The sequence below is a fragment of the Lontra canadensis genome, unplaced genomic scaffold (genome assembly GCF_010015895.1).
Source record: "Lontra canadensis isolate GAN:19392208 unplaced genomic scaffold, GSC_riverotter_1.0 scaffold4, whole genome shotgun sequence".
NCBI classification, from domain to species: domain Eukaryota; kingdom Metazoa; phylum Chordata; class Mammalia; order Carnivora; family Mustelidae; genus Lontra; species Lontra canadensis.
In genome coordinates this window covers 48,395,751-48,410,444 of record NW_022630998.1, presented here as the reverse complement: position 1 = coordinate 48,410,444, position 14,694 = coordinate 48,395,751, and the positions used below count along the sequence as shown (strand labels likewise).

Below are 14,694 nucleotides of genomic sequence, written 5' to 3'. Positions count from 1 at the left end.
CAATCCTTTTATTTGTTTGTTTAAGCTCATTTGAATTAGATTTCAATCATTTTCAGCAGAAATATTCTTTACTGGTATAGTCCTGAGTATAATGCTTACAATATCCCTTTAAATTCTCAAAACAACAACAACAACAACAACTGTATGTATGTATGTATGTATATGTATGTATGTGTGTGTGTGTGTGTGTGTGTGTATGTATATAAGCTTCGTGGTTCCAGGACAAAAAGGAGTTTCTTTTAAAATTCCAAGATTTTAATCACTCAAATTGCTTTCGTCTACCCCCACATTTGAAACTTCTTTCAAATACATATTCATTATGATAAGTATTTTCACCTAACTTTTTAAGTAAGTATAAAGATTTCAGGCACTCAGTGCTTCCAGAGTACCTGTATTATGCAGAGCACTGTAGAAGTTAGCATGCTAAATAGTTCTACAGGTTTCAGGGAAAAGAACAGACTAAGCTGAAGATAGATTTGTATCACTTCCAATGTTACATTCCTTTCTCCTGTGTAATTAGTTTCCTCCAATATTAAGCTCTGAAAAAGTAGTTTCCCTGTGTCTGAGTTCGCAGTATAAACAAGACAATTTTTTGAAAACTGAGCCAACACTTTAAGGACTAGGATACAATTTAATAGGTTACTATGACAATAAATTAAATATCATACCATTCAAAAGCACTCTGTACCAACAGTAGACATTTTCTATATGTATTATATTGCTATGTCTCCATGAAATTGTTCATGATATATAAAGCAATAATTGAAAATCTGCCTGAAGATTCCCTAAGCCTTCTGCCAAATATTTTTCCCATTATCTCATTAATCATTATATATATTTTATCTTAAAATCTAATGATAAGGTTATCCAAATAATCTTATAAGAAACTCAGAAGTCAAGGCAATAAAGATAAATACCTAAGGTCTTTCAGTAATAAAAAGGGCAGGTATTGCACTGAATTAATACAATCTGTTTTCAAATGGTTATTTGTATACTGATATAATGAGTTGCAAAATGAGTTGCATATAAAAATGAAAATCTCCACTTCAGGTTAACACAAGATAGCAGAGAGCTCTCAAACATCTGTAGAATATAATCCAAATAGAGTCTGTGATTTCAAATGGATTAGAGGACACAGAAATTACTGAAGCTTTTATAAAGCCATCCTCTATAATTCATTCATCAAAACTTCTAAAAAGTTATTAGAAGGAATAGAAAACTTCCCATTCAGCAATATTCTACTGTATATCCTCATAAAAAAGAAAGTCGAAACTGGGATTCAATCAACTTTCTGTAAATAGCATTGTACCTTTCCTGGATGACCTTGGAAAATGAAGCAGATTTTATTTTGTTAGCAGAGGAAGCAAAGAAAATTTAAGGAAAAGTGTGACCTCTATTAATTATTTACTTCACAGTGATATACAGTAATAGAATCAGAGCTACAAAAAAGAAACTAACAATTTTTTTTGGACCCATGAAAGTCATCTTCCTAGAAGAACGGGTTAAAACTCACCTGGCTTATTATCTAGTGTTTTAAAAAATCTCTTACTTGAGTAATCAGGTGTCAAACCACAACATTAAGAGGCACACAAAGATCTACTGTCTTCACTTTTGAATTTTATTTAAATACCAATATCAGTCAATATCAATCAGAAATGTATCTATAAACATGAAAGCGAAAACTAAAATGATCACTTAAGAGAAAGTATTTTTATAATAATAAACTAGGTCTGTAATTCTAGAATAAACTAACAGATTGAGGTGTAGAGAGGAAAGAAGAAACAAAGTAATGCTAAATTCCCTCTTCAAATGGAAGGAGCCAGGAATTATACTTTCAGTCTTGGCTTTCATGCTCAGGTAACTAGAAAATATTTCATTGATCTTTAGATCAAAGTAACATTTATGTTGTCTACATTCAACATTATAATTAATGGTGGAAGATAACATTTATTCTTATTAAAATAAAAAAATGCAGGAATACTCCCAGCCACCCCTTTTACTTAATATTATTAATAATATTTACTATATTAGATGTTCCGTATAAGTACCTACTTGATCTTTGAGCACTGAATAATGTACAGAATTTCTGAATCAATGTAATGTACACATGAAACTAATATAACATTATATGTTAATTATACTGGAATGAATAATGAATGAATGAATAAATAAATAAATAAAATTTCATCTTAAAAAAAAACAACCTTACATGAAGGACTATTATTATTCCTATTTTACAGATTGGGAAAATGAGGCTTAGGGAGGTTAGTTTGCCACTTAACTTCCACTTTAGGGAGGATTAAGAGAAACTATTAGTAGGCAGTAAAGTCAGGTTTTCAGACTAGGTTTAACTTACACTAATGCTCATCATTTTAATACAAATATAGCATTGCCCCAACTCCTCAAGTACTTCAGGCCCGTCAGGGATATGGAAATAGAAATAAAAGTCACAAAACTACAGTAAAGATGAAGAAATTATTGTCATTATTTGACTAAAGCCTGGTTTAATGTAGAAAACCAAAAAATCAATTGAAAAATACTTGAAGAAAGAAGAGTTGGGTGAATTTCTCCAGTTATAAAATAGAATACGGAAAAGACTTTTCTTTATGAAATTAAAGAGCTGTTCTTAAAACTACAATAGAAAAATATCTTATTTACCTTTTTAATTTTAAAAAAAGCTTAAAGGGGCACCTGGGTGGCTCAGTGGGTTGAGCCTCTGCCTTCAGCTTGGGTCATGATCTCAGGGTCCTGGGATTGGGCCCCGCATCAGGCTCTCTGCTCGGCGGGGAGCCTGCTTCCCCCTCTCTCTCTGCCTGCCTCTCTGCCTACTTGTGATCTCTCTCTCTGTCAAATAAATAAATAAATTCTAAAAAAAAAAAGAATTTAAGATGTGTTAATATGTATTAAAGGTAATACTACCAACTAATGGGGAAGGAGCAGTGTTGTACAGATGTTGAGGAAAGTGGTTATATTCACCATACGAGGTGGAACAGGAAGTTCCAGACCTCATTCTCCTACTGAGACACAAACTTAACAAAAATATAAAGTCTGAAGAATATTTATGAGAACTCCAGGAAGCAGTTAATAAGTTGCAGTACTCCAAGCAAGTTCAAAGCCAAGAATAGTCACATTGAAATGGGTAAGAAAAGCCATTTTATCTTAACCATGATAACTTTTTCCCAAGACAACACAGTCTGGTGCAAAGGGAAAAAAAGCCCAACTTCTGGGCTTTTTTTTGGAAAGGAAAAAAGAAGACTGCACTGTACATGCAGTGTTCCACACTTTGTGGAGCAGCCCAAAGGACTTGTTTCTGTCTCACCTAACTTGGAGCACTGATAGGGAATCAGAATATTGTAGATGTGTGGGAGCCACCAAACACAGAAGAGAGCTAGCAGTGCTACAGAACTTTCAAGGTACTGTGGACAGACATCAGAGGGGGCAGGAAAGTATAAACTCCTGAAAAAGAAACTGACAAATTTCACTAATTGAGAAATTACATGCACAGATTCGGAGACTGCATTTCCAAAAAAGGCTTGAGAAGCCTCCGGAATATCTAACCATGTTGGCAGTTGTTCTCTAGAAAGCCAGTCTATAAAGACCGGGAAAGTTACTGTTTTTTCAAATACACAAAACATGTATTGCATGGAGCAGTGGGTGTGGTACATAAATAATGAATTTTGGAACACTGAAAAAATAAGATAAAATTTTTAAAAATGCACAAATCATATCAAAATAATAAAAATAATGCACATAAAAACAGGGAAACATGGCCCATTCAAAGAAAAAAATAAATTTCCAGAAATTGACCCTAAGGGAACAAAAATTTATGAAATGCCTGAAAAAAAATCAAAAGAATTGTCTCAAAGGAGCTCAATGTGCTATAGGAGAACACAGATAGACAAAAGTGAAATAAAGAAAATTATGCATGAACAAAAATTAGAATATCAACAAAGAGGAACTATAAAAGAATTAGACAATATTTCTGGACTTGAAGAATACAGTAACTGTATTGAAAAATTCACTAGAGGAAATCAATAGCAGACTAAAACAGAAGAAAAAAAATCAATGAACCTAAAGACAGGTCATTTGAAATTATAAACAAAAAAATTAGAAGAAAAAGAAAAAAGAATTTTAAGAGTGAGAAATTCTAAGGGGCTTATATATGCATTATGGGAGTCCCAGAAAGAAGAAAGAGAAAAAGGGGAGAAAGTATATTTGAAGAAATAACGTCTGAAAATTTCCCAATACCAAGGAAGGAAATAAACATCCAAATTCAAGAACAAAAAGGACTCTGAGATGAACTTAAAAAAGCCTCCACTAAGACACATTATATAAATAGTCAGAAGTCAAAGACAAAGAGAAAATCTAGGAAGCAACAACAGAAAAGTGACTCATCACATAAAAAAGAGCCCCTATGAGATTGTCAGTGAATTCTCAGGAGAAATATTACACCCAGAAGAGAGTAGAATATGATATATTCAAAATGCTGAAAGAAAAATACTGCCAACCAAGAACATGATAGCTGGCAAAATTGTTCTTTGAAATGAAGGAGCTATAAAGAATTTTCCAGATAAACAAAATCTGGTGGGGATGGGGGGTAGGACAGTTCAACAACACTGGATCTGCCTTACAAGAATTGTTAAAGGGAATCCTTCAAGTTGAAACAAGAGGACTTAGATAGCAACACAAAGTTATATGAAGATATAAAACTCTCTTGTAAAATATTTAGGTGAAAGTAAATATCTAGACAAATACAGAATTCTGTGGTGCAAAAATCATTTTAAATTCTAGTGTAGAATTTAAAATATAAGAGCATAAAAAACTCTAAAACTATGTTAATGGAGACAAAGCATAAAAGTTTATAATCTGTAAAATAGATAATGTAAAGGGAGAGGGAATGAAAGGAGTAACATTTTTGTATATGATGGAAATTATCAGTTTAAAATAGATTGCTCTAACTATAAACCATCTTAAGTAATCTTTATGGCAACCACAAAAAAAAGGACCTATAGAAGATGCAGAATGAAAATGAGAATTTCTAAATATTATATTTGATAAGGAGTAAATATTCAAATTATATAAATATCTAAAGCTCAGTAACAAAAGTCAAATAACTCACACTAAAAATGAAAAAAGAACTTGAATAAACATTTCTCCAAAGATGATACACAAATAAATACTAAGCATATGAAATGATGTTCAACATCACTAATCATTAGAAAAATGCAAACCAAAGCCACAGTGAGACATAACACACTTATTAGGATAACTACCAACAACAACAAAACAAAATAACATATTTTAGCAAAAATGTAGAGAAAAGCACTTCTGCATTGTTGGTGGGACAGTAAAATGGTGTAACTGTTTTAGAAAATAAAATGGAAGTTCCACAAAACATTAAAAAAGAACTATCATATGATCTAACAATCCAACTTCAGGGAATATAACCAAAAGAACTGAAAACAAGACCTCAAGAAGATATTTTATACTAATATTCACAGTAGCCCTATTTGTAATAGCCAAGAGGTCAAATGTGCATCAACAGATGAATGTACAAAGAAAATGTCACACACACACACACACACACACACACACACACAATAGACTATGGCTCAGCCTTAGAAAAGAAGAAAGTCCTGTCACATGCTACAACACAGGTGAACTTTGAGGACATTACACTAAGTGAAATAATTTAGTCATAAAAATCTCAAATACTAAATGATGCTACTTGTATGATGTATCGTCAGTAGTCAAACTCTTAGAGAGTAAAATGGTGGCTTCCAGGAGTTGGGGGGAAAAGGGAAGGGGATTTGCTCCACATGGATGTAGTTTCAGTTTTGTAACATAAAAATGATCTAGAAAGCTGCTGCACAATAGTATGTAGATAGTTAACTTAAAAATTATCATGAAGATAGTAAGTTTTGTAAAGTGTTTTCTTAAAAAAAGTAAGCCACAAAAATAAAATATAAGTAAACATTTAATTATTCTTGGGATGGGAATGTATTTATAAGCACAATAACAGTGGAAGAAATGACAAATGAAGTAAATTTTAAAATATTAAAAATTGCCTCAGGTAAATGATAAATAGCAAATACTAGCAATAGGTATGCCAAATGGTTAATATCCTTAATATGCAAAATCTTTACAAATTAGTAAAGAAAACACTCTTCTCTCAATGGAAAAATTAGCTCAGAACATTAACAACAATTCACAGGAAAAAAATGAGTCATCTTTCTAATAATATTGACTGGCTATGTTGACAACTTTTTTTTTCAAGATTTTACTTATTTATTTGAGAGAGAGAGACAACATGAGTACAAGTCCAGGGAGGCAGAGGGAGAAGCAGACCCCCTCTGAGCAGGGAGCCTGATGTGGAGCTCGATCCCAGGCCCCTGGGATCATGACCTGAGCCAAAAGCAGATGCTTAACCAGGAACCTCTGTTGACAACTTTTTTACTGATAATAAAACTATGATAATCAAGAGCATGTACAATTAGAGGGAAAAATAAGACAGAAACTTTCTAAAAAGTCAGTTTGAAGTGTGCATTAAAAGCATTAAAAGCCATTCATGCCCTTTAACCTCATTTTACCACTTCTTTGGAAAGTAATTTTAGAAGGTTGTTAACAATGCAGCTCCAAGTTTTGAATAAGGATATTATTTGTAACATGATTAAGAGTAAATACTTCGAGACAACCCAAAATTCCCCAGCTATAAGGAAATTACCTTAAAAATACATCTATATAATATTAAGTAGCTACTAAAAGGAATTTATTGGAGAAATTTAGATAGCATTCTGTCAAATGAAAAAAGTTGGAGCCAACGATAGGTAATGCATTGTTCTCAAAACTGGTATTTCTCCTTTGTTCTCTCTCACACCCAAACTAACAGACTAGAAGGAAATCCATCATAATGATTATCTTAGGTTGTTTCCTTAGGGTTGTCTAAAGCACCCACATTCAAAACCAATTACACATAACAGAATTTTTAAAACCAAAGTACCAACTAGCAAACATTACTACATTCTTTGTCAAAAGATGTGGCCATTTCCCTGACTTACCATCCCCACACATTTTGTCTCCTATCATTGTCACTCTACTCCTCTTCTCCCTCTACCTGTAATACTGGCAAGAAACATGGAGGTGAATAAGATGGAAAAGTTTCAAAGAGACAAAGAAGGAAGAAGAAGAGGCACAAAAAAAGAGTAAGAATTTAAGAAATATAAGGGGGCAAGGGAAGGTTGAGACTATGGAAAAAAAAAAGAATTAGATGTGATAAAACAACAATCAAAGCAGTGAAAGTAGTTATGGTTAGTATTTCATGTCTGTAGTAAATGAAAATATGAGGAAAAAGCTACATTTCAAAATACATTTATGCCCCTCCCAACAATGAAAAGTAAGTCATTTATGAAGCCTTTCTATCTAACTACTAATTATAGAAAGTTAAAGAGACAGGTTTATATGTTGAACAACACCATAGGAAAGCAATCAACAAAAACCAATCTGTGACGAACTCTTTAAGATATATGACCCAGCTTTTTCAATGAAGAACTGCAAAGAGAAAGAGAGAAATTTATAGTCTAAAAGAGAATTAAGATATAATAATTTTGATCTATTAACCTTGTTTAGAACTCATGTTAAACAAACCAAAAATTATTTTTAGTCAGATAAATTTGACATTAAGAAATTACTACAAAAACATAAAGTGTTTTCATATTGACATAATTTTTCAAAAGTCTAATTTAGGCACATAATAAGATATTTACAGATGAAGTAATATTATATGTTGGACTTGCTTCAAAATCATCCTAGCAGAGAGAACTGTGGGTAGGGATACAGATGAAACAAATTAGAATTCCTAAAGCTGGGTGATGAGCACTTTGGGTATATTATACTCTTCTTTCTACTTTTTCCTACCTTTGAAATTTTCCATTATATATTTTCTAAAATATAAAAACTCATAAGGATTTTCTTTAAATCAAGAAAGGAGAAATAAGATGCTCTACAAAGAAGAGGGGGTTCCCTCAAACAGAAGAGTCACTGAAATAATACAGTGGCTATATCACTATTTTACCTAAGGCTGGCTCTAAAACTGGTGTTAAAGTTGTATGTTCACCATGCTCTATGAGGAAGCTGTGAAAATGAATGAAAACAACTGCATACACTGCTAAGTACTTCTCAGAGACAGGGGCTGTGTACATTCCATACATGATGATGATGGTGGCGGTGATGGGATAATGATGGCCTGATGATGAACAGAACAGCAACATGGGAGTCTAAGGTTATGGGGTACCACTCTGTGACTGGAGTTTCTCTTTTGTTCCTTATGTGCTACAAAAACAATTCATAGATCTAATTAAAAGATCTAATCTCACCACCAGGTCTCCATTAACTTTACACAATCAGGTGCTGCTTTTCTTTCTTTGTCTTAAAATCAGATACTCAGAGGATAATGTTATCCCTTATAAGTAGCATTTAGCAAAAATCAATTACAATATTCCCTTCAAGTAAACTGAAAGTTCCCCAGAATTTAATAAGCTATTGCTTTTCATAGTTAGCATACATCCCCCCAAAACTGTACTCCAAATACATGCATCCCTGGCACTCAAAATCAGGACCACATACTTTTCTTTCCTTCAAGGTTATAAAGTAATTTCTCCTTTCTTGATTTTGAGAATAGTAAAATTGCTAGAGCTTCACAATAAAAGGTGCATAGAATTTTCACAACACAACATTTAAAAAATAGACAATTTTGTTCCTTTGGCACATTTTGGCCTCAAAATATTTTCTAGGTTAGTTATAAGATGATTTTTCAGAACATTGCCTTCAATAATTGCCCTGAACAATGAAAATTGAAACCAGTTCCCAACAGTTTGATTTATTATCTTGGTTTCCTTGAAGGAGAGAATAACAAATCACTCCAAACCTCAAGGCAACATGGATTTTGTAAGTTAGATTACAAATATGAGGAGATAAAAATGTATTTTCATCACATGGGAATGATTAACAGTTAAAAAACAGAATAAACACAGACATCAATATGAACATGAAATACAGGCAAGTATCTGAAGAATCTTAAACAATAGATTATTGCAATGTAAAAAATCCAGAAAATCACTTTCTTGTCCATACCATAAATAAATAATTGGCTGTTTTACCTCTCAGGTTTGTTACTACAAATACACATTCTACTTTACTGTTACTATGTTTAATATTTGAAGTAAAATACATAATCTCATTCCACGTCACTTGTTTGATTGATTCTCAGGGGTTGAAGAGCCTTTAAATGCCATCTATTGCAGTATTCCCCTTAGTCCATGATGCCCCACATGTACAGCTAATTGATTTTTCCTACAGTATAGCAAGTATACCATGATTCCTCCTTCAATATTCCATTCATGGAATGTATGAATACTTAATGAGCACCTACTATGCGGTCCTCCTGATTTAGGTACTTAGATATAGCTATAAACAAAATGGACAAAGATCTTTGCTCTCAGAGAGCTTACATTCTAGTAGTTCCTAGAATGGGATTCACCACTTACAACATGTTTGTGTCAGAAACTCTTCTCAATACTGGTGAACCAAAGTATAAAATACAGCAAGTCTCAGGTCACTGTGAGAAAGTCATTCCCGACTTTATGTATTGGGTGGGAATGTTCTTCTTCTTATTACCACCAGTATTCTGCTCTCTGGGGTCACACACATAAGGTATAATTGCTCTGCCCTGTGAAAGCTCTTCAGATATATTTGCATCATTCCCACCTCCAACCTTGTTTTATAGGTTATGCATTCCCGGGCCTTTTCTTTCAGGCACCAAGCGCTCAGATTAATATATGGATCAGAAATTAAAAGCAAAAGAGTGAAGTAGGAAGAGAGGAGTACAAAGATAAGATCACACACTTTCATGGTTGGTTTCCATAGAAGAATGTAAAGGCACAACCAGAATCCTATATATAATGAAACGTCTCCTCATTTTGAAGAATCTGGTACTGTTTCAAATTTCTAAAAAAAACTCCACGTAGGCCATATAAAACATATCTGAAGGCCACAAGTTCAAGACCCAGCTTCAGATACACTTCATGTAATACAGTTTTGACTTTTCTCTCCATATTGATGGCAAGTCTTTTAATATACTCCAGCTTTTCTATATCCTCTTTAAAGTGCATTGCCCAGAACTGGCATCCCAGCATCCCAACACAAAGAGACATATAATTACCTGTCCTGTTTTAGATCAAGTTCTGTTCATGAAACTCAAGTATGAATAAATGTTTGGGGAAATGGCACTTCTGTCATATTACTGATAGGTGCTTACTTTCAAGCACCTTAATCTCCTGATGCTGTTAAACCAGTTCTCACCTCTGTCTTTATTGCTTCTCGAACAATATTAATTAGTACTTCTCTCCTTGGTGTTTTATAAACTTTTTAAAGTTTTGTTTTAGTATATTTACTTTTCCCCTCAAGTCTAATAAATACTTTTTGTATGCTAATTTTGTAAATGCCCATTATTAGCTATTCCTTCCAGTTTTGCCTCCTCTGTGGATTTGCTCTTTTTACTATTAACGCCACTATTGAAATTAATGATGAAAATGGTGAACAGGAGAGACACCTGGCTGGCCCAGTCACTGGAGGATGTCCCTCTTGATCTCAGGGTTGTGAGTTCAAGCCCATCTTGGGCATAGAGACTACTTTAAAAATAAAGTAAAATAATTTTTTTAAAATGGGGAAATAGGACAGACCTAAAGACCAAATCCTCCACTCAGTTAATAGAGGCCTTTCTGTAAATAGACACTAATTTATGAACACAGATACTCAATTATGACTTTGTATATTGGTACCATCAATTCCCTTTCTCCATCTTAGTCCCAATTTTATATGGAAGATTTTATCATGTGCTTGCTGAAATCCAAGTGGACAGTGAGCATAGCATTCCTCTGGTATACTGGTCTTTCAGGAAAAGGAAATTAAGTTTAACCTGACGTACTTTATTATTAGTGACCTAACACAAATTCCATATGATCACCCCTTTTCTTATGATTCACAAAAAGGTTTTTTAAAGACCCATTTTAGAACTGTATTTAAGATTAATCAACTCATTCATGCATTCAATAATTATTTATTGAGTGCCTATGTTAAGCACTAGAAATAAAATATGGACAGACAAAAATTCCTATTTAGAATTTCACTAATGTGGGGGGAATAAAAATAAACAATATAGGGGCACCTGGGTGGCTCAGTCATTAAGCGTCTGCCTTCCGCTCAGGTCATGGTCCCAGAGTCCTGGGATTAAGCCCCGCATCGGGCTCCCTGCCGTGGGAAGTCTGCTTCTCCCTCTCCCACTCCCCCTGCTTGTGTCCCCTCTCTTACTGTGTCTCTCTTTGTCAAATAAATAAATAAAACCTTTAGGAAAAAAAAGTAAAAAAAAAAAACAATATAAGTAAGTGAATTACAGAGAATGCTGGACAGAGTCAAGTATTCAAGAGAAAATTAAAGATGGAAGGTAGGTAGAAAGTCTGAACTGTGGGATCTGGAGTAATTTTATACAGAAATCCATAGAAGCCTTCTGAGAAAGTATTAATGGAAAATTTATGAAAAGATGAACTAAAGGAAATAATACTAATGTCCTGCTTCCTAAGGATGTAACTGAAGGGAATTCATTTTCCTCCTTTTCCTGAAAATTGGGATTATTCAAGCATCTCTAGTATACTATTATGTATTTTCTCAAAGACTTCAGCAAGTTATTTACTTCTATATGTCTCCTCATTTGTAATGTGGGCATGAGAATAGTGCTTACATCATGCAGTTATCATTAAGATTCAATGAGACAAAGCATGTAATGAATTTACAACAGTGGCTTATCATGTGATAAGCGCAATACATTCTGCTACTTGTTCCTATATGCAAATAAACTCATAGAGAATTGGTAAATTTGGGATTAATGCCAATATACCATGGACATTTTTTTTTTTTTTAGTTCAAACAGGAGTTTTTCCCAGCACATTATTTTCTCACAAAGTTAAGAGTAGTCAAATGTAAAAAAAAAAACCAAGAAAGCTGAACCTGGCACATTGGGGAGGAATACGACACTGTTCATAAGGTCTATCTACTATAGACCTTCTTGCCTCATTCTGATCGCATGCTTCATCCTAGAAAAGCCTACTGCATGGATCACTTGATTCTTTATGCATTTGTTCTTGTCTTCTTAGTATTAATTTAAGAGGTTTAATAATCACATCTAAAAGTTATTACTAGGTCATTGCATGCACATTAGGTAGGCTCTTTTGCGGGGGGAGTAGAGGCTCATCTAGTTTAACTTCCCTTCTTTATAATGTTTATTCTACTTTTTCTCATTTGAATATATTATCTTTGGGAAAAGTCCATTTTATTTCCATGTATCCAACTTTAATATGTTCTATGAACAAGAAACTTCTTCTTAGACATTATTGAAAAAGCTGTAAATGATCCTAAATGTGTAAGTGATTAATGTCCTACTTCAAAATTATATATGAGGTGACCAATTATATTTTTATACTTTATGTGTAATAAATAAGAAGGAAACACAGACAAATTGTTACAGTCCTGGGTCCTTCCTCTAAGTGTCAAAGACAGAATCTAGAGAATTGAGGGTGGTGTCAGGTTTGAAGTCTCAAATTCACATTTCTAAATGTGTTCAACATTAGATAAATCTCTCATTTTTTTCTACATAAATATAGACAGCTTAAACAAAAAGCCTAAAATCATCATGTCTTAAGCTGACACTTTATCAGTCATGATAAATACTAAAAAATGATCTCAACTGGAAATAACAAATAATTGGGGAGGTCATTAAAACTGCAAACCCATACTCACCTATACTATTTTTTTTAACTTTTGAATATTTACGTCCTCAAAGATAGATCTGATATGATAAAACATTGCCATTTGATAAAAGTTCTGTGATTTTCTCACTTGTGTCATCTTTTATAAAGACATGGTGAATGTCTTTATAATAGTCTTTTAAATAGATGACATAGACTGAATGTTTTCCTATAACACAGTGTGGCTCACTAATGTGCAATTTTGAGATTTTTAGTTTTAAATTTTTATTTTCTTTAATTTTAAGATAGTAGGATTTTCCAAACCTTCATAGTAAACACTAGTAGAACATCCAGTTACTGGTATTACTTAAAATAAATTCGAGTTAAAACTTCTTAATGCCATCTCATTTATACCAACAACAGCACAAAGTATGCTCCATATGACACAAAGGTAAGTGTATAAAAGGCAGATACTTCCAGCTGAATTGTATCATTGCACAGGAGAAATTTATCTCAATCTGCACTGAGTTTTAGGCATGTACAGAGCAAACACAGTAATAATGAGGACAAGATCATAATTCTGGTTCCTGACCCCTATGTTAACTTCACTGAGGACAATAGGACTACAAACATAAAAGTTTCAACAATCATTTCACAAAAGATGCAATTTTTAGAGAGAATGCCAAACAAAAGAAGATGGAAGCTCCTCCAATCTGCCAGCCCTATTGGAGGTGAGACTCCATACTGTACATGGTCTGCTGACCTGTGGGGTCAATAACCTACACGAGACTCCTCATTTCAATATCCATATGGCATAAGAGGAAAAGATAAGGCACGAGATTTGGCTGGTGGGTTGTAGCTTGTTGATACCTGTCCTAGACTGTCTCTAAAGGTTTTATTTATTTATTTCAGAGAGAGAGAGAGAGAGAACAGGGGAAGGGGCAGAGGGAGAGGGAGAAGCAGATTATCCACTAAACAGAGGGCCCAATGTGGATCTTGGTCCCAGGGCCCCAGGATCATGGCCTGAGCCTAAGGCAAACACTTAACCAACTGAGCCACCTAGGCACCCCTAAACTGTTTCTACATATGAACAAATCATACTGAGAGAAAAGAGAGGGCTATGTCTACCAATGGGGTGTGATTCATGAGGGCCAGGAAAGGGACTTAACTTTCCAAAAGTTTTCATAATAGTGTTTCCTTTTATAGATGTTTAAAATTTTATGCCAAGGTCCAAAAAAGAAAATGGATAGTAGAAAATAAATGTTTTCCTAGACATTAAAAAATTCAACCTATTTAAATGCTATAGATCTGCCACTAATGAAGTCATCACTGTGATAATGGTTACATGAAGGTAGGACTAATATAAATTTGACTACAGGATAGATATACTTGTGTGCTCATACACTGCTAAGAATTCTCAGAAAACCCATAAAAATAGATATGATGTAAAAATAAATAACATTAAGTATAGTGCCTATCAAATGCCTAAGATGCATTCATAATCAAAAAATTTAAAGGAAACTAACAGAATTTTTGTGATGGGTCTAATGGGAAGGAAATTAAAAAAACACCTATTTTTCCCATGACCTGAACTTCATGAATATAAGCAACTTAAAAAAAAAAAGTGTTTTTTTTTTTTAAATGCCACTCTAAATTTTCCCTTTTTAATCAAGAAACTGTACTTGGCCTAAACATGATATTAAATTATTCTATTTCATTCTATTCAGAATATTTCAATGAAAAATGAAAGTACAAAATGACTTTATAAGATACATGAGCTTTTAGACTGAAATAATAGAATGAGGAAAGATAAGATGTTCACAATGAATTAGAAAAATCTTGACTTCTGTAACTAAGCCACAGATAGTAGCATTGGTAATTCCAATTTCTCTCTGGCTAA

General features: G+C 33.4%; 1 protein-coding gene across 3 annotated transcripts in view; it reads right to left on the bottom strand.

Moving 5' to 3' along the window:
* The window catches only part of PDE4D (phosphodiesterase 4D), a 1,277,424-nt gene that overhangs the window by 970,937 nt on the left and 291,793 nt on the right, over window positions 1–14,694 (bottom strand). The window contains exon 1 of one of the 3 annotated variants that reach the window (XM_032850089.1): window positions 9,901–9,922. The exons of the other annotated variants lie outside the window; for them this stretch is intronic. Within the exon in view, the coding sequence (XP_032705980.1) occupies window positions 9,901–9,906 (6 nt within the window). The 5' untranslated portion in view covers window positions 9,907–9,922. Of the gene's footprint in view, window positions 1–9,900; window positions 9,923–14,694 lie in introns of those variants that run through there. 3 annotated transcript variants of the gene reach the window in all.